Source organism: Ceratotherium simum, chromosome 35, assembly GCF_057802395.1.
Source record: "Ceratotherium simum simum isolate JZ-2026a chromosome 35, ASM5780239v1, whole genome shotgun sequence".
NCBI classification, from domain to species: Eukaryota; Metazoa; Chordata; class Mammalia; order Perissodactyla; family Rhinocerotidae; genus Ceratotherium; species Ceratotherium simum.
In genome coordinates this window covers 32,002,498-32,026,447 of record NC_141934.1, presented here as the reverse complement: position 1 = coordinate 32,026,447, position 23,950 = coordinate 32,002,498, and the positions used below count along the sequence as shown (strand labels likewise).

Sequence of the window (23,950 nt, the reverse complement as noted above, 5' to 3'; positions counted from 1 at the left end):
AAAATCATTTTCGAGCCCTGAATTTTCAGCTTTCCTGTCAACAGAGTCAGTCAGTTCAGTTGAATTCGACTGTATACATTTAGCGTGGAGACTCGGAGACATGCACACAGGCACAGAGCGGTGTGACGTCGCAGCAAGAGAGTGTTTCTTTCAGGAGCGTGCACTCCAGTTGGTGGGGCGGGGGGTGACAGGAAGCTGTTGACGTGGAGAATAGCTCACTCTGCTAAATGCTGTTCTCATGTTTGATGTGGCTTTTTTGTACAACTCAGTCCTGGGACACAGACAGACCACTTTGTGTACATAAAACTGTCGACTGAAGAGGTGATGGCTGAGATTTCGAGGTTAATTTGGTTGTACTCAGTTGTCACTTTCCATCCCACTTTAGAAGGTCACCTCATCCAATGCCTTTCCACTTGATGTGCACGTTCCCTCCATGAGCGATCCAAGAACCTTAGCTTTTACCTGACTTTACCTTCTTACACTCCTGGGATACTGATCTGCTCTTCACTTGTGTCCAAACCAAGATCTTGGTGGGTGTTACGGGTATGACACTTGCTGGCGTCTCTGTAGAAGATACTAGTTATGCTTACTGTGAAATCTCATTACATTTGCTCAGTTAACTCGGTTTCTTTGGGCATTTGTTCTTCTGTTTGTTGAATTTGTTGTCTTTTCTCATGATGTTGGTTTTCTCCTAAAGCGTACAGATGTGCCACTGTCTGCTCATCTTTGCATTTTGGAACTCCCATGCAAACCCCTGAGAGACTGACTGTAGGATGGGAAGGAGATGCTGACTAGTGGGTGGGCATGTGCCCTTTGCTCCTCTTCTTCTGGACGTTCTCTGCTGCCCCTGGGGCTTCTCGAGGCCCCATCTTTCCTTTCACTGTGGCTTTATCCTGTGGAGAGTGGTCTCTGTGGTCCTGCCACCTAGCACTGGACAGTGCCTCCGGCTGCTCTGTGCCCAGCGGCCCTCGTGGAGCCTCAGAGCTCCTCTGGGGTAACAGCCACCTTTCCTGCAGATATGTTCTGCCAGTTCTGTTTCCTAGATATGACTGACTGCTCTCTATCTTTGAGGGGTTCCTCACCACTCGGGTGTTCTTGCTTTGTGTGTGTGTGTGTTTGTGTGCATGCTGGTGTGCTTTGTTGTTTTTTTAACAACTAGGTTTTCCGACATTCTTGCTGGTGAATGGGTGCTTGCACAGCTCTCCCCGAATGCTGCCCTGCTCAGGTGCAGCCTTGCAGAAAACAAGCAGGCTCCTCCTGCCTCTTGGGCTCGTTTGGAGAATCTGCCTTCTTTTGGGATAACCAATGTGTAAGAGTGACTGAGCAGTCTGGAAAACATGGTACTTTTCTGTAAAGTTCACCTGTCGGATACCTTTCTTTGTCTCCCTGTTTTGTTTTGGCAGCCCTCTTAATAGGCAGGGTGGAAGTGACTTATTTTTCTGAAAGTCAGTGTGGCTGTTTGGGGATCTTTCAGGCACTTAAAGAAAAGGCAGAGCTGCAGGCTCAACTGGCTGCCCTGAACACAAGGCTCCAGGCGCAGGTGGAGCACAGCCATAGCAGCCAGCAGAAGCAGGACTTGCTCAGTTCAGAGGTGGACACCTTGAAGCAGTCTTGCTGGGACCTAGAGCGAGCAATGACTGACCTGCAGAACATGCTGGAAGCCAAGAATGCCAGCCTGGCGTCCTCCAACAGCGATCTGCAGGTGGCAGAGGAGCAGTACCAAAGACTCATGGCCAAAGTAGAAGAGATGCAGAGAAGCATCCTCAGTAAGGACAACACAGGTGAGTGGCTCCCGGTGGTCTGCGTTTCTGTTCTTTTGTCCTGTGGAGGTGCCCAGGGGGTTGGGGCCTGGTGGTGGAGTTCTTCTCATCTGCTCTGGGGATTGACCTTTGTCATATTGATGTGCTGGGGGTTGTAGGGTTGTTGTGTTCCCTTCTCATTTATACGTGAGGTGTTGAGTTTTCTGAAGTAGGTGTTGTTTTTGGTTGAGCTCATGGACTCCTGTACATTGCTGCACGTGCATCAAGGGGAACAGCTTAGGTCTTAGAAATGGACTTGGGACCTTAATAGTCAGTAGGTCATTCCCACTCATTCTGCCTTCAAAGTCCATTGTTGTTGGGGGGCTAGAGCCACTTGCTTATTCCACAGAATTGCAGATTCTTTTTAAAAGATTTAAAAGCAACATTTAGATTGTGTAAACCTTTATTTTTCCTACCCCGAGTTCAGCTTTTTGGTCTAGCTGGATCCCTGTGGGAATCACCTATGGAATGATAGACAAATGGAATAATGGAGTCAAGGGGACCTTGGTGGCAGGCCATGCACGGAGAACCTGTGTGGCCCTCTCCTCGTGCCGTCTCCTCATCCTGGGGGTGCATACGCCATCCCCAGAGTCAATGCTTCATGCCCAGCTAGGTGCCGAGAAGACTGCCTGCTCACAACATCTCAGATTGGCTGACTGGAGGAGGAAGGACGGGAAGTAGGGATGGGGAAACTGAAGATCAGAGCCCCGGAGGAGGAACAGTGGGCCCAGATCCCAGATCCTCCAGGGCAGGCTGGATAGATGTTCTTCTGGCAGAGCTCTGGGCCGTCTGAGCGACGAGAGTGGCTAGTGGGGCTGCTGTGAAGGATCACATCTGCCAGCATGGTGTCTTGGCCATGAGGCTTGTGAGACTTGGTTTCAGATCTGATGACATAAAAGAAAAAGTGACAAACTGCTGTCACAAAGGCTTTATCCTGATACTAGAAAAAAGAAAGTGCCAGCTGAGAAACAAAATAAACGGTTTTTACTCTGAGCATTTTATGATGCCCAGTCCCTTAAGAAAATTATAAAACCCAAAAAGTGAACACCAAAATCATTTTGTAACTCTAGTTGCAAGGCTTGACCTGACCAGAGTTCATCTGACCTACGCTCACATAGGCCGTAGTCTGATTTCACAGCGCAGTGCAAACGTCCACACACTGAGCTGCAGATGTGTTCTGCCCTATGTTGGATTTGGGGTGTGGAGTGGTGGCTTCTGTTGCCTTTCTAAAATCTCACTACTCTGAACTCTGAAACACATCTGGCCCCAAGAATTTCAGATAAGGGGTTGAGGATCCTCTTAAAGTATCATGTTCGGTTTTTTGTTTTTTGGGGTTTTTTTTGGAAACTGTCTTTAAAATGGTAAATGTTTTCTTTGATATTGGGGGTAATTTTAATTTTAAAATATTTGACTGGTTTTGTTTGTACTGTGATTTGGGTTGTCTTTGACCTCCTGTCTCCTCCCTCCTCCTGCGCTGCCCTCATCAGTGTAAAGAGTTGACCATATCAGCAAACTAGCAGGTTTTAGTGTGGAATTGGCAACACAACACCGTTCCTGAGTCTGTTGATGGTTCACAGACGTCATCAGGCCATTTAGGGACTAGAGCCATGGCACCCGTGGCAACTTTGTAGACACACAGTCGATCCTCAGTATTCACAGGGTCTCTATCTGTGAATTCACCTACTCGCTTAAGTTTATCTGTAACCCAAAAATCAGCACTTGCACAGTCATTGCAGACAGGTGCAGGCTAGTGAAGATGGGAGTCGCCCGATATGCTTGCTCCTAGCTGAGGTGAACGAGGTGACACTCAGGCTTCTCATTTTAGCTCTCCTACCGCAGACAAGCGCCCTCTGATGGTCTGTTTACTGCCACGTTTTTTGCATTTTTGTGCTTTTTTGGGGTGGTTTTGCTGTTTAGAGTGAACCCCTAACACTGTCTGGTGTTCCTAAGTGCAAGAAGGCTGTGATGTATTTTATGGAGAGAACATGTGTGTTAGATGAGCTTCGTTCAGGTATGACATATGGTGCCGTTGTCTGGGAGTTCAGTGTTAATGAATCCACAGTATAGAGTGAGGTGTCTTTAAACAGAAACACGTGAAACAAAGAGGCTGTCCTGGTGAGTCAACCAGAACCTAACCCTGTGTTCCCCCCAGGGGCTGTGGTTCCATGTCCTCTATTGCAGTGTTCACACACCTTTATGGAACAGCATGACTGTGACTAGTGAGAACCAGCTGGGTTTCTCACTCTCTGCAGAGACTGACTTTGGTTTGAATGTGCGGAGCTGCAGGCTCTCCTGTTTGTAGCAGGTGGTGTGAGCTGCTGTGCTTGCTTGCTTTTAGTGCATGACCTGCGACAACAGATGACAGCCTTGCAGAGCCAGCTACAACAAGTGCAGCTGGAGCGCACAACACTGACCAGCAAGCTGAAGGCGTCCCAGGCGGAAATCTCATCCCTGCAGAATGTCCGGCAGTGGTACCAGCAGCAGCTTGCCCTGGCCCAGGAGGCCCGGGTCAGACTGCAGGGTGAGATGGCCCACATCCAGGTACGTACAGCCCCTGACATGGCCTGGCAGGTCACATCTCATGTCTCGTGTGGAACAATTGCTTTTTTACTAAATTAAAAAGACTTCTATTTTTAGATATCACAGATACATTTTTAAAAAATCTGCTAACCACTTATCTAGCCATCCTGTACAGTAACTGCCTTCCATAACCTTCTGACACAGGGAGTCTCACAGCTTCTGCTTGAGCATTTTCAGTTCTAAAATCCTCCTCTCCGGAACTTGCTGTGTGCTGAGCTCTGACCAGTGAATCTCATCCCTTCTGGAGGGTTACTTTCATCGTTTGAACCCGGCTCTCAAGTCCACTTCTGCCTGGGCCTCAGGACTCTCACACCCGACTCCCCTGCCCTGGTGACTGCCCTCCCCTGACACTGTTTCTCAGGTGCACAGAGCACGGCACATGTTACCTTCCTGGTTGGAGCTTCTCCTTTCTCCAGCTGCTTAGTCACCAGGTCTTTCCAGCGTGAACACTCTTTCTTTCCATTTTGTTAGGGGCGCAGGCATGTCACCTCTGGTTCTGCAGAGGTGGGAGCATGTATCAGTCCAGGTACGCAGAGTAACGCTGGGGTGCTGTGCTTCGTCTTGAGGCCTCTCCCTCTGGGCCCCGTGTGCTCTGGAGGCACTCGGGACAGTAGGCAAGTTGCTAAAAGGCACTTGGTTCCAGACTCGTTAGATTGATCTGAGGGTGCTGGATGGGACCTGGTCAGCTCAGTTGTCTTTTTTAATTTAGCTGTGGGTTTTGTTCTCTCCTTTCTTTTTTTTGTCTTTGTATAGATAAAATCGTAGATTAAAACTGTTTCTCAAGTAGAGGATGTAAAGTACTAACTCTGCCAAATGCTCCTTTTTTTTAAATCTAAAGTCTACAAATATACAAAACAGAAGTGTTCTTAAACTTATATTACATATTTTTTAAGATGAAGGACCATACAAACAAGTATTTGTTCTACTTACACCATACTTAGAAATAAATCCTTGGGGCCGGCCCCGTGGCTTAGCGGTTAAGTGCGCGCGCTCTGCTACTGGTGGCCCGGGTTCGGATCCCGGGCGTGCACCAACGCACCGCTTCTCCGGCCATGCTGAGGCCGCGTCCCACATACAGCAACTAGAAGGATGTGCAACTTAGACGTACAACTGTCTACTGGGGCCTTGGGGAAAAAAAAGGGGGAGGATTGGCAATAGATGTTAGCTCAGAGCCGGTCTTCCTCAGCAAAAAGAGGAGGATTAGCATGCATGTTAGCTCAGGGCTGATCTTCCTTACAAAAAAAAAAAGAAAATAAATAAATAAATAAATCATTGTACAAGTTAATGCAATTTTGAAGGGATAGTGCATTGATATGAGGCATAAAATATTTAAAGAGGCCAGATTTATGTGTCTGACATAAATCAGAAATGGAATTTGGAAGACAAACATGAGAGGAAGAGTCCCAGGGAGTGGCAGTTTGAGCACTGTGACTGCTGTTTTCGAAGACCTTTGGCACTCAGGTTCAGCATTCCCTGATTAGGGTGTTTAATACATTTTCTCCATCTTTTCCCAGTAACATAGAAGTGTTCACAGGAACATTGAGGAGAGAGGAGAGTGCAGTGTAGTCTTTATTCTTTCGTTGCCTTGAAACACGATCCCAGCAAATGGCGTCACCCTTGCTCTGGGCACCTTCCATTTAGCCTCTGAAATGCACAACTTCTGGTCACTTCTGGCATCTTTTAAGTCTAGGAGTGTTGAGGTTGAATCTGGAAGGGATGTGCTCGAAGGTCCAGTCACACAGCCCTGTGCCCTCAGACTTCTCTTTACTGACCCCTCCTCTGGGGGCCGGCGTGTTGGAGTGCTGCAAACTCAGACTCCTTTTTCTCGAGGAGATGGTTGGTCAGAGGAGGCCTGACTGTTTATGATGGCTTGGGTCAGACCCTGTGCTACATTGCCAATGCCACTTCTTGGGAATGGCCAGGGTCAGCTGGCGAGTGTCCAGGACAGTCAGGCACTGACAGGGCAGGGCCCGAAATGTGTTTGGTCATAGTTAGTCAGTTCATTTTATGGGTGGATTCCATCCTGGCTGTCCCTGCTTTCCAGATGAGACCCCTCACCTTGGGGCTCACAGATGTACCTTCAATGGGAACTTCCGTGTAGGTCTTGCCACAAACTGCTCAGTCTCGGGGGTAATGACCACTGACTTGTAGACTGCCAGCCCGCCCCTCCTGGGCACACACAACCCAGATGGCCTGAGTGTCAAGGTGGCTGACAGGAGGGTGGGCAGGGAGGCCCAGTGTGGTGGTCCTGGGGAGCAGCCCTCCCTGGGCTATTGCTGGGCAGAGACCCTCACCCTGGCGGCCTCAGGGTACAGCCAGTCTGCACTTGGGCTTGAAATCTAGCAACTTTCTACCCTGCGGTCTTTCTCTTTGAAGGTTGGACAGATGACCCAGGCAGGCCTCCTGGAGCATCTGAAACTTGAGAACGTGTCCCTGTCCCACCAGCTGACGGAAACCCAGCACAGGTCCATCAAGGAGAAGGAGCGCATTGCTGTCCAGCTGCAGGGCATCGAGGTGAGAGCTGTGCTACTTCTGAGGCTGTGGCGTCTTGATGGTTTTTTGGGGGTTTGGGCCTTTTTTTGACACTGGTCAAGGTTAAGAAACTACAAATACACATACATAAACAATATTATGCGTACACGTACATACGTCTTTAAAATGTTATTTTGAACAACCTGCAGTGATTTAAGGTTTGGGGATTCTATTCCTCACCTTCGCTGTACGCGCATCTCTCTCTCTGAATTGTCAGTGGTAATTGGGGCTCTTCTACTCTGAGCTGCCATGGGCCTGGCTCACAGTGCTCGGCCAGGCAGTTGGGGCAGTGCTGGGCAGAGAGCCGGTGGGAGGAAGGAGTTTAGTATCTTGTACGTCTGAGAGCATTCTAGAGCCTAGTGGTAATAAGCATTTTCTTATCTCTGAGCATTCAACCTACCTTACTATTTAATCCTCCAACAACGTCTGAAGTAGTTATGATTATGTTCTGCTGCCTCCACAGAGTATTTCCACGATAGTGGGAAGCAGTAGCTTTGACCTATTCTTTTTCAGTTGTGAGACCCTGGATGACTTCTAACCTCTCGGAGCCTTGTTCCCTGTTTTATAAAATGAGGATAATAAGACCTACTTAGTAGGCTTGTTGGGAAAAGTAAAGAAGAAAAGATATGCGACGTCTCAGCAGTGTACATCATGGCAGCTTGTGCAGAGCATGTCACTGGCCCTGCACAGTCATTTGGATAGTCAGCGTCCTGTGACTGGTGTGGTCTCTCACCTCCCTGCTTTCACGCCCCTTTGTCCTCACGAATGACGTGGGTGATGGAATAGAATCGTCTGTTGTCAAACATATACTTCAAGGGCTCAATGTCAAAGAACTAAAAGAATTTTAAGTTATAAACTTTTTTATAAGTTATAAACTAACATTTTTTTCCCTAAGAAACACCCCTAGCTGTTGGGTGTTAGTTACGTGGTCAAAACATAAGGCATGCCGTATTTGTCCCAGGGCTCCGGGTGTCTGGTTTTTTTTTTTTTTTTTTAAAGATTTTATTTATTCATTTTTTTCCCCCCAAAGCCCCAGTAGATAGTTGTATGTCATAGGTTCACATCCTTCTAGTTGCTGTACGTGGGACTCGGCCTCGCGTTGGACGGAGAAGTGGTGCCTCGGGGTGCGCCCGGGATCCGAACCCGGGCCGCCAGCATCAGAGCGCGCGCACTCAACCGCTAAGCCACGGAGCCGGCCCGGGTGTCTGGTTTTAAATGTGTTGTTAGGAGAGAATCTTGTGAAAGAGAGTGTTCATGTAGCACACCCCAAAAGTAGGGACACGCTACAACTTGTCTTCCTGTAAGAGGCAGCCCTGGAGATTTTATCCATGACTTTATTCCAGTTCTTAGAACTGGGTTGTCTCCTTGCTTCTTCCTTCGGCCAGGCCTGAAGGTCAGCAGAAGGAACCATGGGCAGAGGAGTAGGCGGGGGTGGCCTGTCTTTTGGGCAATGGGAAGTCACCAGACTTCCCCCCCCTGTGGCCATTGGCCCTCCGTTTGCGAGTCATGGACAGGATGGTGATGTGGACGAGCACCTCTCACCAGGGTGGCGGGTTTCCCTGCTCACTCTGCTGTAGCTGTCAGGTTATCCTGCGTTTTAAAAGACACTCTGTCTTCTGTGCCCAGGCTGACATGTTGGACCAGGAAGCTGCCTTTGTGCAGATTCAAGAGGCAAAGACGATGGTGGAGGAGGACCTGCAGAGGAGGCTGGAGGAGTTTGAAGACGAGAAGGAGCAGCTGCAGAAGATGGCGGCCTCAGCAGCTACCCTGGAGCAGCAGTTGGAGCAGGCAAGCATCTGCTGTGGCCTCGTGTAGACGCCCTAGGGCCGCACATGGCTGTCCTCGCGTGGCTATCCTCACGTGGTTGCCCTGGTTCCATACGTGGCTGTCCTGGTGTGGCTGGCCTTGTGTAGACGCCCCCGTGCCGCACATGGCTGTCCTCGTGTGGCTGTCCTCACATGGTTGCCCTGGTTCCATACGTGGCTGTCCTGGTGTGGCTGGCCTTGTGTAGACGCCCCCGTGCCGCACATGGCTGTCCTCGCGTGGCTGTCCTCACGTGGTTGCCCTGGTTCCACACATGGCTGTCCTGGTGTGGCTGGCCTCGTGTAGACACCCAGTGCCGCACATGGCTGTCCTCGCGTGGCTGTCCTCACGTGGTTGCCCTGGTTCCACACATGGCTGTCCTGGTATGGCTGGCCTTGTGTAGACGCCCTAGGGCCGCACATGGCTGTCCTCGCATGGCTGTCCTCACATGGTTGCCCTGGTTCCATACGTGGCTGTCCTGGTGTGGCTGGCCTTGTGTAGACGCCCTAGGGCCACACATGGCTGTCCTTGTGTGGCGGTCCTCTCGTGGCTGTCCGCTGGTCTTTCCATCAGATTCATCGTAATGTCATCTCATCAGACTCGGCTGCTATTGCAGACCCGCTGGGGGTTTGCTTCTGCTGGCATTCTTCCACACCAGAACTTGACTTACAAAAGACTGCCTCCAGAGGGTCCATCCAAATTATTTAAAACCTAAACAGCGAAAAAGTATAAACTCTTAATTTAAGAGCAGTTATATTGAATCTAGTTCTTTTTTTCCCAGGTGAAGTTGGTTTTGCATCAGCGAGACCAGCAGCTTGAGGCCTTGCAGCAAGAGCACCTGGACCTGCTGAAGCAGTTCACCTCGACGCAGGAGACTCTGCAGACCAGGGAGCAGTCCCTGGGTGACCTGCAGGTGCACTATGATGAGCTGCAGGCCAGGCTGGAGGAGCTGCAAGGGGAGGCCGCCTCCAGGGACGACACGATTCGCTTCCTACAAAACGAGAAGATTGTCTTGGAGGTGGCTTTGCAAGCGGCCAAGAGCAGCAGGGAGGAATTTGATAGAGGAGCAAAACGCTTGGAGGAAGGTACCGAGGAAACATCAGAAATTTTAGATCAATTGAGACAAGAATTAGCCATCAAGTCCAGCCAGGTAATGAAATTTGCTGTCATTTTGTTGTGAATTGAAATCATCCGTGTAAGAACTGATGCTGATTGTTTGGTTCTTGGTTTGAACACCTTGTTTTATAAGTGCCCTGGAAGAAGGCTTCCAGGGCAGGGCTCAGGGCTTGGTTGGGGAAGGGGCCCACACCAGCTGGTGGCATGCTTCCAGTCCTGTGTTTGCCACTAAGTGTGTAAATGCCGGGAACTGGGAAACTGAGTTATGTTTGGGGCTTTGAAAGGAATCTACTAGAAAACACCAGTTTCTATATATGGATTACATGGAGCTCAGACTTGGGAAAAGCTTCCTGGAACTTTTGGCTTTTCCTTCCTGTGTTCCTGACTGTGGTGTGACCCACTGGACATGCTGGCAGGTCAGCTGTAGTGTGTCAGTGGGTGAGGGCAGGGAGACGGCCTGAGGGTCTGGGTGTGTGTGGACATGACCTAGCATGCCACACTTGGGAGCTGTTGTGCTAACAGTGTGACATGACTTGACATAGGTGAACGTTTGAGAATACAGACGGGACAAGAAAGCTGCATGGTGTGGAGGAAGTAGAGTCAGTGTCAGAGTAATGTTGTCTTCAAATCAGGTTTCATAAGCATCAAGGACAAGAGGAAATCAATCACGTGTGTTCTCTTGGGGAAGTAAAATAAAATGAGCTGGGTCTTCTCTGCAGACGTTGAGCCGTGCTAAGTTACTTTCCAGGATAGATGCACTGAGGCTGGTCCTTGATGCAGTAGGGAGGTAGTTTAGAGGAATTGTACGAATTCTTTCCTGTTAGCTCAGTAAGAGAGACATCAGCTGACACTTGGAAAACTCTGACAGAGGCATTTGGTGGTACTAGGCATTATTTATCATATTTGAATTTTGCCTATATTAACAAAGTCACTGGTAGCTACACCTTGGATTAAGATTATTATCCTAAAAACAGAGCAGGGGCTAGTGGTGGTGGCATTTCTGTCTCACTGGAAAGCTGTCTTTCCAACCCTGAAGGCTCTTTTCCTGACTCAGGAACCCAGAGTCACCCTAACCCTGGGAACTAGAACTGAGGCATCAGTGTAACATCTGTGTGTGCGTGTCCCTCGTAGGCACAGGGCCCTCCTGGAACCATCACTTGTAACATCTGTGCGTGCGTGTCCCTTGTAGGTGCAGGGCCCTCCTGGAGCCATCACTGTAACATCTGTGTAAACATGTCTTTTGTAGGTGGAACAGTTAGAGCAGGAGACTACCACTCTGAAAAAACAGACACAGAAAATAAAGGAACAGTTTCTTCAACAAAAGGTAAAACTGTGTTGTTGGTTTTCTTTATGTAAAACAAGTGCGTGAAAAAAATCCTGTATGGTTTAATCACTTCACTAGAACAAAATTAATCAAGAGGAAGGTAATATCTAGACTCCTTCCTTTTTTGTGTATGAGGAAGATTAGCCCTGAGCTAACGTCTGTTGCCAATCCTCCTCTTTTTGCTGAGGAAGATTGGCCCTGGGCTAACATCAGTGCCCATCTTCCTATACTTTATATGGGATGACACCACAGCATAGCTTGATAAGTGGTGCATAGGTCTGTGCCCAGGATCCGAACCTGTGAACCCCAGGCCGCTGAAGCGGACTACACGAACTTAACCACTATGCCACTGGGCAGGCCCAGCCTTCTATTCTTTTCAGGGCACTTCATTGAGCCTAAGGTATGCTCCTCTTCCCTTCCCATTTTAATATCTCTAAAGTCAGGATGCATTTTCACAGTGGGTTGGCATGTGTGATCGCGAGGATCCTGCCCTGTTGTCATGTCAGAGAGAGTGTGCATCACTGCCGCACAGGCTGCAGTTTCTGTTTAACGTGTCTTTGAAGAAATCGCACCGTGATCCAGCATTGAAATAAGCCATGGTATATGCAAAAGGGCATGATTACATTTTATGTTAGTGAAGCCAGTGTCTGCTGTTGGAGGAATGAGTGTCAGGTGGTGCCAAATGCCAAGGGTCTGAGGAAGGACAACCCCCTGAAGGAGCAGTGTAAGTGGTGTTAGATTTTACTACTGAGATTCAAGCAAGGGGACTACGTGTCAGAAGCCAGGCAGCGCAACTGAAGGGAGAAGGAATTGCCAGATTTCTCAGGGAAGACGAAATAGTTCAGGCACCCAGCAGCTGGCATGACCACTCTGTGCATCACCCAGGCTTGTTCAGGTGCATAAAAGAATGTCATTTCAGTTGACGGTGTCTCGGTTTTGGTGAAATATGTTATCTTTAGCCCCAAAAAAGTTATTCCCTGGGGGCCAGCCCAGTGGCGTAGTGGTTAAATTCGCACGCTCCCGCTTCAGCAACCCAGGGTTCGCAGGTTCAGATCCCAGGAGCGGACCTACACACTGCTTATCAAGCCATGCTGTGGCAGGCATCCCACATATAAAGTAGAGGAAGATGGGCACAGATGTTAGCCCAGGGCCAGTCTTCCTCAGCAAAAAGAAACAAAAAAAAAAGTTAACGCCCTGGATAAGTGGTGAGCATTTTTGTTTAAGCCATTTGACCCCTTGGAAGACCCCACCCCACGCTGGCTGCAGCTTCTGTCTTCTTGAGCAGGTGATGGTGGAGGCTTACCGGCGGGATGCCACCTCCAAAGACCAGCTCATCAGTGAGCTGAAGACCACAAAGAAGAGGCTGGACTCGGAGATGAAGGAGCTGAGGCAAGAGTTGATTAAACTTCAAGGGGAAAAAAAGTCTGTGGAGATGGAACATTCGCGCTTGCAGAAGGAAGTGTCCCAAGTCCATCAGCGGATGGCGGATCTCGAAGGGCATCTCCAATCAGTGCAGAGGGAGCGGGACCAGATGGAGACGCACTTACAGGTCTGGGGATGTGTTGGATTTGTTAAGGTGCAGCCAAACATGCCTGGGGGCTTACTGTGGGTGGGGGCACGGGGAGAGGCTTTGAGCAGAAAGCCTAGAACAAGGCCCTCCTAGAGCTTGTGTGCAGGTGGGGCAGACAGGCAGGTGAGTCCACGTGGGCTCTGGGGGCTGGCTGTTGAGTTCAGAGTTCAGCCACCATGCAGAAAGCCATGGAGTCTCCTGGGTCTGAGGGACAACATGGAGTCCCGGGCAGGTGACCCGGTGCATGAGGAATGTGCTGGGCCTGGCCTGGTGGCGCTGCAGCAGCTGGTTGGGGCTCTGGGCTTTAAGTGCAGTGGGAGCCGGCGATGGGATCTGAGGTGCAGGTGTGGAGGTCCCCGTGGTTGAGGCGAGCGTAGAGGTGGGAGCCTGTGAGAGACAACCCAGCGACTTTCCCCTTAGCCGCGTGTTCCCTCCAAAGTTCTGGACACAGGCAGCTCAGGACACTTTGAACCTCTATAAAGTGATCATTTATAATAAGGGCAAACTCTCCATTAGGATATTCTTCAAAGCCCATGTCCTCAAGGGTGGCCCTGAAGTGGCACCATTTACCCAGCAAGAAGCCAGTCTGAGAATCAGCTGCAGGGGAGTGCTTTTGTTCCTCATGTTGTCTTTTCCTCCCTTCTTTTGAAGTCTTTGCAGTTCGATAAAGAGCAGATGGTTGCTCTTACAGAGGCCAACGAGGTGCTCAAGAAACAAGTAGAAGAGCTTCAGCAGGAAGCGACGAGGTGAGTGGGCTCTGAGGCGTGTGCTGGCCGGGGGCGCGGGCACAGGGGCCGTGAGCTCTGCTGGGGTGCAGCACCCACCGAGGGCCAGGGAAACCCCCGAGCACACCATCCATCGAACCCTTGCCGAGGAGAAGCAGCTCGGGATCTGCTTATAGGAGACCTAGCGTGTCCTGCTGGAAGATTGATTCCACAGTGTTTTGGTGGTGATATGCGGATGTGCTAATGCCTCCTTTTAATGCACGCTCCCCTTTTGTGTGTTTTCATGTTATGCGCTTGTTGCAGCACCCATCCCCCTGCTGATCCCTGACGGGCCAGCATTCGGGTTTGTCCTTTCCACCCTGCACACATACAGGGGGCGCTGGGGCCTTTTCACCCCCATGCGCATCCCGACCTGCTTTATTAGCTGGTGATTTACTCATGAACCTGCTGGTTGCATTTATTGCTGCTGTTCGAGAACACTGGAAGCGTTTCTGTTTGGTAGGAGAGGACTATTCCCTGCCTCAGGAGATCACTTAAACAGCTCCAACACGGGAGCAGGGCAGGTTTAACAGCAACCTGTCCTGGGGCATCGGGTTCTGGGTGGTGCGGTAGCTGGAGAGGGTGGGGCGGATAAAGATGGACTTCCAGGGCACACTTCTCCTTCTCTTGATGTTACATGCTAGAAAGCCAGGATGATCGCAATGGAGGTGAGTTCAGACTTCTTTCTCTGTCTCCTCCGTCACACCCTAGGGCCATCACTGAACAGAAGCAGAAGATGAAGCGGCTGGGCTCAGACCTGACCAGTGCTCAGAAGGAGATGAAGAGCAAGCATAAGGCCTATGAGAATGCCGTGGGCATCCTCAGCCGCCGCCTGCAGGAGGCCCTCACAGCCAAGGAGTCAGCTGAGGCAGAGCTGAGCCAGCTGAGAGCCCAGGTGGCCATCAGCGGCAACGACCTCACTCTGCACGTGAGTAACCTATTTGCTCCTGGCCAGCCGAGGAGACTCAGTGTAGGGACGTGATGTTTACAGAGATTTTCCTTCTGAAATCCTCATGAAAGGGTCTAGAAGAGAGGGGCGGAAATAGCACGTGGGCAGCATTTCTTTAAAACACTGCAGTATCGACATGATTGGGGACTCTACTATGTATGTACGTTCTCTCTTTAATCCCTGCAAACCTGTGACGTGCGTGATGTCACCTCTTCTTCCTTGGCTCAGGCACCTGGGTCCTCGCCGTGAGGAGGCGAAGCAGGGTCCACATGTGTCTCCCTGCTTGCTCCTGTCCTTCTCTGCCCCTTCAGTGTCTGGGAAGGAATTTCTGTGAGTGGATGAAGTACTGTGAGCAGCGTGAGTGGGGGCTGAGAGGGTTCAGGTTGTTTGGAGAGCCCAGAAAAGCTTTTTGGAGGAGGTTACACTTGAACTGGTCTTGAATAAGGGGGAGGCATTGGAGTGGACAGGGGCATCTCAGCAGAGGGGCGCTCCTGTGCAGGACATGGCGGTGAGATGCTGTGTGGTGGGCCTGCATGGCTGGGGAGGGCGAGGGGGCTGGGTGGGGAGTTTGGACTTGATCTTGCATATGATGGAGAGCAGACTGATGCTCACTCTCAAGTTGGGGGGACACTGATGGGCAGTGGTAGAAGGACGGCTGAGGCCGGGAGAGGCTGCGACAGGGAGACCAGGTGGACTCTCCAGCAGCAGCTTAGCGATGACGAGAAACAAAGGCAGCAGAATAGGAAACAGGAGGGGCCGATGGGAAGGCTTCTCTGAGGTGGCACCAACTGGTGGCACTGGGTAGTCAGTGCCCAGAGGGAAATCCATGTGCATGAGCACGAGGTGGGCCATGAGCCGCAGAGCGGGCGGGACCCCGGCATCCAGGTTGAAGGTGGGTTGCAGGCAGCTCTGCTGACAGACGGCATGGCCTCATTCTGGAGGAATCGGGGAAGGAGGTCAGTGTGGGACATAGCGGGATGGAAGTGGCTGTAAGATGCTCCGGTTCAGAAGGAAGAGGGACCCTGCACATGGGAGAGGGAGCACTCTTCCTGTGGTGGCGTCCTGAGGCAAAAGCCTTTTGCTTTTGGATTATTTTTAGGATAAAGGGATGGATGGCATCCCTGAGGAGGATGGAGGATAGAGGACAGGGCAGCAGGGGGGGAGCTCTTGGCTTGCCGGGGGGTTTGTATTCATGTGATGAAGCCTCAGACTTGCTCAGGGCCTCCCAGTGTCACTCTGTCCCTCAGAAAGGAGTGTCCTGGTCTCCTCACATCCCTGCCAGCTTTGGATCTGACCACTGTTTCCTTTCACTTTGCTACTAGGTGTGAAATTCTACCTGAATAAATTAATTTGCATTTCATTTATTACTCTCCAGTTTGAGTCTTTTTACTTACATTTAGTAATTATATTTCTTCTTACATGAAGTTTGTTTCTTTCTCTTCTCCATTTAAGAATTTATGAGTAGGAAGAGACTATATCATAGAATGGTGCTTTCTTACCAAATTAAATAAATATTCCTTCTCACCTGCTTACTTTATAAAACGTTGAGAGGGGAGAATTTATTTAATTGTAATCTCCCTTCTACTTTAAAATGTTTGTTTTTTTAATTCTTTGGCTTACACGGTACTGGTAGTAGGATATAAATAAATGCCTTGTAGGATCTGTTATTCCCCCTTGCTGCACCGCCTGTGGCAGCTGAGCAGGAGCACAGCCCAAGAGCCAAAATCCTGGTTCAGTCTGCACTTCACTACTTGTAAGATGGGGACCTTAGGCAGGTTACCCACCTTTTTGATCCTCAGTAAAATGAGACGAAAATGAGGTAAATAATAGAATGGCTAAGTGAAGAGACACATGAAGTGCTCAGAACAGTGCCTGCACCATAGCAGCAGCCAGCGTGTGTGTGTGCGTGCATGTACACATGTATATTTGCACATGTATTGCATGTGTGTGCATACATGTTCACGTGTGTATGTGCACATATGTGTGTGCATGCACGTGTAGTGTTGATTATGTTATGCCTGGTGCAGCTTACTTGCCACAGATAGTAATTTATAACTCTCATCTGCAAGTTAAAATTTTGCTGCATTTTCAAAGCATTTAACTGAAAAAGTTATTTTGTGTGCATACTATGGTTAGTCAGTTAAGTCCTTTAAAGGAAAGGGAAGTGCTGTAAAGAGCATATCACCTGTCGAGTATGGTCAGCAGCCTCACGCGTAGGTATGACGCAGGGCTACGCAGGGAGGGAGGTCAGCACCTGTCACTCAGCCATGTTGAAACCCATGACCAAATCCACCTTCCTCTCCTGGCTGTCAGGAGAGAATCCAGGCCCTAGAGGTGGAGCTGCAGACCGTCAGCCACAGCAAAATGATGCTGGAGAAGGAGCTCCAGGAGATCATTGCAATGACCAGCCAAGAGTTGGAGGAGTACCGGGAGAAGGTGCTGGAGCTGGAGGACGAGGTAGGCCAAGCTCCGTCGTCATGCGGAGTGGGCAAGCCACGCTGCCCCAGGTGCAGCTCTGGTGCAGAGAGAAAGGGGCCCTGGAGAGTCAGAGCTGGCCTGCGTGCTTGGCATCAGCACTCTGCGTTTCTGTGCGCCCTCTGACTGCTTCTCTATATGTCTGACCACCCGTACTACTAGACTCCCCCACATGCCTGGTGACATCAGTGCTCTGGCTAGGATGATTGTGTTCACTGCCTCTCCAGTGTGGTGCCTGTTGGAGTTCTTAGTGGCAGCCCTGCTCCTGGTTAGAATGCAAGAAACGCAGTTCAAACTGGCTTAAACCTGTAAAAAAACTCCATGTAAGTCTCAGGCCTGGCCACAGTTGTGGCTTCAGTTCGTGCCCCACACAGCAGCTTGGTGATGTCACCAAGGGCTCTCCACAGGGTCCCGAGGTCCCAAGATGTTCTGTCAGGAACTGCGGGGCGGTGTGCATTGTTCATTGTCGCTGTGTCACACTCAGTTCCATGCCCACCTGGGCTCCGCCCCTGGATGTGCTCCAGAAGCACGTGGTCCCCAGGAGAAAGCTGGGCTCTTGGCTGTGGGGGCAAGGAAGGGAACCGACTGTGGCCGCTGCAGCCCTCCCAGCTGTGAAGCAAGGGTGTGCTGCATCCGGTGTGGTTCAAGGGTTGTTTGTCGTCGTGTTTTAGTTTAGCTGTTTCGTTTCTAGTGTGTGATAGCTCCATTACCCAGAACTTATAATTACATAACTTCACAGTGACTTTGATTTGTTTCAGCTTCAAGAATCCAGAGGCTTTAGGAGGAAGATAAAGCGCCTAGAGGAGTCGAATAAGAAGTTGGCTCTTGAATTAGAGCACGAGAGAGGGAAGCTTACAGGCCTTGGACAGTCCAATGCAGCTTTGCGGGAACACAACAGCATCTTAGAAACAGCTTTGGCCAAGAGAGAAGCAGACCTAGTTCAGCTGAATCTTCAGGTATTGAAACTCATTTACCAGAAGCAGAAAGAGACTTGCTGTAGGCCAGGTAGCACTCTGAATGTCAGCCTGTATTGTTTCTATTTCTTCATGACAACCACCTGCAAGGAAATGTTACATCCCCACCTAAGAACTGCGGAAACAGAGGCTCAGGGAGTCTGGGGAAGTCTCGAGCCCCATCTTCCAGCCCTGAGGTGGGCGGTAGAGCTGGGGAACTTCTAACTCCCCCTTAACTAAGTTGTGGAAGTACTGTGCTCAGTCCATTAGTTTCCTTGTGGGTGACTCCTGGTGCTGCAGACGGGACCATTTCCCAGCTCAAGGCAGTAACACTGTAGGTAAGGGACTCCTTCCTGAAGGCCTTGTGTGATTCAGAACTGGGGTTTGAACCCCAGCTGGGGTCTCACTCCAGATGCTGTTCTCAGCTCCACAGGGTCTGCAGCCTCTCTGGGGATAGAGAAGGCTAGGCATTCAGGGAAGTCTTCAAATGGCAGACAGTGGCCAAATGTACCCCGCCTTGAATTATCCAGCCATTACAGAGCTTACAGACTTTTATTTGGCACTAGTTCCTACCACTCCCATACCTGCTGCCTCACACACCTGCATTGCTTGCCTCACCATAGAGGGATTTGCATCGATAAGCCCTGATTTATATGCATCTTCTGGGTTCCTGGCCATATGCTTGTGTATGATCAAGTGATCATACTCCTGCTATCTTAGATTTCTGTTCTTGTAACAATAGTCTCCAGCAATGGAATTCCACCCCCCTTTCCTGAGTTGTACACTTGCTGGTACTGTAATGTGATGTTGTGTGCCAGTGTCTGTCTAGATTCCCCACGTGGCACTGATCAGAGTGGCCCGTGCTTTTCCTGGGGCTCTGCAGGCTTGTGAAATTTGACGTCCGTCCTTACTTCTCTCTACTGCAATGTGTTGTAGGTGCAGGCAGTTTTGCAGCGCAAAGAGGAGGAGGACCGCCACATGAAGCAGCTTGTCGAAGCCTTACAAGCCGCTTTAGAGAAAGAAAAGGTGAAAGTACACAGCCTCAAGGAACAGGTGTGTGGCCAGCTTCCATCTGGTTCTAAATTGCAACCTCGTAGAGCCTTTTGGAATGCAGTTTTTCAGTATCTAAAAACTGAGTATGGGTACGCTTGACACATCACTTCCCTTCCAGGAATTGACTGTATGAATACCTTTGCTAACGTGTTCTGAGAACAAAGGTGTCATCATGGTGTTGGTGACAGTGAGAGGCTGGAGAGAGCCCTGATGTTCGTCAGTAGAAGAGTAGTGGGTCTAAGATGTGTGCATAGAGCTCCAGAGATACGTATTTTGCTGGGGAAAGATGTCTTGCATGTAGTGTTGAGTTAAAAAAGCAAACTGCATGGGCCGGCGCAGTGGCGTAGCGGTTAAATTTTCAGGTTCCGCTTTGGCAGCCTGGGGTTTGCCAGTTCCGATCCTGGGCGCGAACCTACTCACCGCTCATCAAGCCATGCTGAGGCGGCATGCCCCATAGAAGAGCTACAGCTCTACAACTATGATACACTACTATGTACTGGGGCTTTGGGGATAAAAAAGAAAAAGAGGAAGATTGGCAACAGATCTTAGCTCAGGGCCAGTCTTCCTCACACACACACAAAAAAGCAAACTGCGGGACAATTATGACCCCAGTTGTGTTATTTTTTTTTTTCCCCCAAAGCCTCAGTAGATAGTTGTACATCATAGTTGCACATCCTTCTAGTTGCTGTATGTGGGATGTGGCCTCAGCATGGCTGGACAAGCGGTGCATCGGTGCGCGCCCGGGATCTGAACCCGGGCCACCAGTAGCAGAGCACGCGCACTTAACCACTAAGCCACGGGGCCGGCCCGTGTTATTTTTTTTTTATTGAGGTAACAATGGTTTATAACATATAAATGTCAGCTGTACATCATTATATTTCGATTTCTGTGTAGATTACATCATTATTCACCACCCAAAGACTAATTACCATCCATCACCATACACATGTACTTAATCACCCTTTTCACCCTCTTCCCTTCTGGTAACCACCAATCCAGTTTCTGTCTCTATGTGTCTGTCGTTGTTTTTATCTTCTATTTGTGAGGGAGATCATACGGTATTTGACTTTCTCGCTCCAACTTATGTCTCTTAGCATAGTACCCTCAAGGTCCATCCTTGTTGTCACAAATGGCAATATTTCATCTTTTTTTATGGCTGAGTAGTATTCCATCGTGTGTATATACCACATCTTCTTTATACATTTGTCCCTTGCCATTGAGGGACAAATTAGGACAATTAGGTTGCTTCCAAGTCTTGGCTATTGTGATAATGCCGCAGTGAACATAGGGGTGCATATATCTTTACACATTTGTGTTTTCATCTTCTTTGGATAAATACCCAGCAGTGGAATAGCTGGGTCATATGGTAGTTATATTCTTAATTTTTTGAGGAATCTCCATACTGTTTTCCATAGTGGCTGCACCAGTTTGCACTCCCACGAGCAGTGTATGTGAGTTCCCTTTTCTCCACATCCTCTCCAACACTTGTTATTTCTTGTCAGGTCAATTATAGCCATTCTGACAGGCATGAGGAGATATCTCATTGTACTTTGGATTTGCATTTCCTTAATAATTAATTGTGTTGAACATCTTTGCATGTGCCTGTTGGCTGTATCTCTTCTTTAGAAAAATGTCTGTTCATGGGCCGGCCCCATGGCTTAGTGGTTAAGTGCGTGCACTCCGCTGCTGGCGGCCTGGGTTCGGATCCCAGGCGCGCACCGGCGCACCGCTTCTCCAGCCATGCTGAGGCCACGTCCCACGTACAGCAACTGGAAGGATGTGCAGCTGTGACATACAACTATCTACTGGGGCTTTGAGGGAAAAAAATAAATAAATAAAATTTAAAAAAAAAAAAAAAGAAAAATATCTGTTCAGATCTTTTGCCCATTTTTTAATTGTTGTTAGTTTTTTTCTTGTTGAGATGCATGAGTTCTTTCCATATTATGGAGATTAATCCCTTATCAGATATATGGTTTGCAAATATCTTCTTCCAATTGTTAGGTTGTCTTTTCATTTTGTTGATGGTTTCCTTTGCTGTGCAGAAGCTTTTTAGTTTTATGTAGTCCCATTTGTTTATTTTTTCTATTGTTTCCCTTGCCCGATCAGACATGGTACTTGAAAATATGCTGTTAAGACCAGTGTCAAAGAGCGTACTTCCTATGTTTTCTTCTAGAAGTTTCATGGTTTCAGGTCTTACATTCAAGTCTTTAATCCATTTTGAATTAATTTTTGGTGTAAGATTATCTTATGGTGTACCATTATCTTATGGTGTAAGATAATGGTCTCTTTTCATTCTTTTACATGTGGCTGTCCAGTTTTCCCAACACCATTTATTGAAGAGACTTTCTTTTCTCCATTGTATGTTCTTGGCTCCTTTGTCAAAGATTAGCTGTCCGTAGATGTGTGGATTTATTTCTGGGTTTTCGATTCTGTTCCATTGATCTGTGTGTCTGTTTTTGTGCCAGTTCCATGCTGTTTTGATTATTGTAGCTTTGTAGTATATTTTGAAATCACAGGGTGTGATACCTCTAGCTTTGTTCTTTTTTCTCAGGGTTCCTTTGGCTATTTTGGGGTCTTTTGTTCCATGTAAATTTTAGGATTCTTTGTTCTGTTTCTGTGAAAAACGTTATTGGAACTTTGATAGGGATTGCATTGAATCCGTAGATTGCTTTTGGAAATATGGACATTTTAAATATGTTAATTCTTTCAATCCACGAGCATGGAGGGCCGGCCCTGTGGCTTAGCGGATAAGTGCGCGCGCTCCGCTACTGGCAGCCCAGGTTCGGATCCCGGGCGCACACCAACACACTGCTTCTCCGGCCATGCTGAGGCCGCGTCCCACATACAGCAACTAGAAGGATGTGCAACTATGAAGGATGTGCAACTATGACATACACCTATCTATTGGGGCTTTGGGGGAAAAAAAAAAGGAGGAGGATTGGCAATAGATGTTAGATCAGAGCCGGTCTTCCTCAGCAAAAAGAGGAGGATTAGCACGCATGTTAGCTCAGGGCTGATCTTCCTCACACAAAAAATAAATAAATAAATAAATAAATAAATAAACAAACAAACTGTTTAAAAAAATTTTGTAGTTTTTAAAAAAAAAAAAACAAGAGCATGGAATATCTTTCCATCTCTTTGTGTCTTCTTCAATTTCTTTCAACAATGTTTTATAGTTTTCAGTGTACAGATCTTTCACCTCTTTGGTTAAATTTATTCCTAGGTATTTTATTCTTTTTGTTGCAATTGTAAATGGGATGGTATTCTTAATTTCTCTTTCTGCCACTTCGTTGTTAGTGTATAGAAATGCAACTTATTTTTGTATGTTGATTTTGTATCCTGCAACTTTACCATATTCATTTATTACTTCTAAAAGTTTTTTGGTGGATTCTTTAGGGTTTTCTGTATATAAAATCATGTCATCTGCAAATAGTGCCAGTTTCACTTTTTCCTTTCCAATTTGGATCCCTTTTATTTCTTTTTCTTGCCTGATTGCTCTGGCTAGGACTTTCAATACTATGTTAAATAGGAGTGGTGACAGTGGGCATTCTTGTCTGGTTCCTGTTCTTAGAAGGATAGCTTTCAGTTTTTCACCATTGAGGATGAGATTAGCTGTGGGTTTCTCATATATGGTCTTTATTATGTTGAGGTACTTTCCTTCTATACTCATTTTATTCAGAGTTTTTATCGTAAATGGATGCTGTATCTTGTCAAATGCTTTCTCTGCATCTGTTGAGATGATCATGTGATTTTTATTCTTCATTTTGTTAATGTGGTGAATCACACTGATTGATTTGTGGATGTTGAACCATCCTTGCATCCCTGGAATAAATCCCACCTGATCATGGTGTATAATCTTTTTAATGTATTGTTGTATGCGATTTGCTAGTATTTTGTTGAGGATTTTTGTATTTATGTTCGTCAGCGATACTGCCCTGTAATTTTCTTTTTTTGTGCTGTCTTTGTCTGGTTTTGGTATCAGGGTAATATTGGCTTCATAGAATGAGTTAGGAAGCTTCCCCTCCTCTTCAATGTTATGGAAGATTTTCAGAAGGATAGGTATTAAGTTATTGAATGTTTGGTAGAATTCACCAGGGAAGCCATCTGGTCCTGGACTTTTGTTTTTTGGAAGGTTTTCGATTACTGTTTCAATCTCCTTATTGGTGATTGGTCTATTCAAATTCTCCATTTCTCCTAGATTCAGTTTTGGAAGGTTGTATGATTCTAAGAATTTATCCATTTCTTCTAGATTATTTAATTTGTTGGCATATAGCTTTTCGTACTATTCTCTTAATCTTTTGTATTTCTGAGGTGTCCGTTGTAATTTCTCCTCTTTCATTTCTGATTTTACTTATTTGAGCCTTCTCTCTTTTTTTCTTGGTGAGTCTAGCTAAAGGTTTGTCAGTTTTGTTTATCTTTTCAAAGAACCAGCTCTCGGTTTCATTAATTTATTTTTTTTCTATTCTTTTTTAAGTCTCGGTTTCATTTATTTCTGCTCTGATTTTTACTGTTTTCTTCCTTCTACTGATTTTGGGCTTTCTTTGTTCTTCTTTTTCCAGTTCCTTTAGGTGCACGTTAGATTGGTTTTTTTTGTTTTGTTTTTTGTGAGGAAGATCAGCCCTGAGCTAACATCCATGCTAATCCTCCTCTTTTGGCTGAGGAAGACCAGCTCTGAGCTAACATCTATTGCCAGTCCTCCTCCTTTTTTCCCCCAAAGCCCCAGTAGACAGTTGTATGTCATAGTTGCACATCCTTCTAGTTGCTGTATGTGGGACGAGGCCTCAGCATGGCCGGAGAAGCAGTGCATCAGTGCGCGCCTGGGATCTGAACCCGGGCCGCCAGTAGCGGAGTGCACGCACTTAACCGCTAAGCCACGGGGCCGGCCCTCGTTAGATTGTTTGTTTGAGATATGTCTTGTTTGTTGAGGTAGGCCTCTATTGCTATAAACTTCCCTCTTGGAACTTCTGCTATATCCCATAAATTTTGGCATGTCGTATTTTCATTTGTCTCCAGGTATTTGATTTCTCCTTTG

At 47.9% G+C, this 23,950-nt stretch overlaps 1 protein-coding gene across 4 annotated transcripts in view; it reads left to right on the top strand.

Moving 5' to 3' along the window:
- The window catches only part of GOLGA3 (golgin A3), a 54,546-nt gene that overhangs the window by 18,067 nt on the left and 12,529 nt on the right, over nucleotides 1-23,950 (top strand). For all 4 annotated transcript variants that reach the window (XR_015549839.1, XM_087423532.1, XM_087423531.1 and 1 more), the window contains 12 exons: nucleotides 1,475-1,781; nucleotides 4,138-4,340; nucleotides 6,756-6,893; nucleotides 8,538-8,699; nucleotides 9,496-9,864; nucleotides 11,077-11,154; nucleotides 12,440-12,703; nucleotides 13,376-13,470; nucleotides 14,200-14,416; nucleotides 16,751-16,894; nucleotides 17,671-17,868; nucleotides 18,802-18,918. Coding sequence is in view for 3 of the 4 variants with exons in the window: in XM_087423532.1 (XP_087279658.1) it covers nucleotides 1,475-1,781; nucleotides 4,138-4,340; nucleotides 6,756-6,893; nucleotides 8,538-8,699; nucleotides 9,496-9,864; nucleotides 11,077-11,154; nucleotides 12,440-12,703; nucleotides 13,376-13,470; nucleotides 14,200-14,416; nucleotides 16,751-16,894; nucleotides 17,671-17,868; nucleotides 18,802-18,918 (2,292 nt within the window). In the remaining variant the exon portion in view is untranslated. The remainder of the gene's footprint in view (nucleotides 1-1,474; nucleotides 1,782-4,137; nucleotides 4,341-6,755; nucleotides 6,894-8,537; nucleotides 8,700-9,495; nucleotides 9,865-11,076; nucleotides 11,155-12,439; nucleotides 12,704-13,375; nucleotides 13,471-14,199; nucleotides 14,417-16,750; nucleotides 16,895-17,670; nucleotides 17,869-18,801; nucleotides 18,919-23,950) is intronic.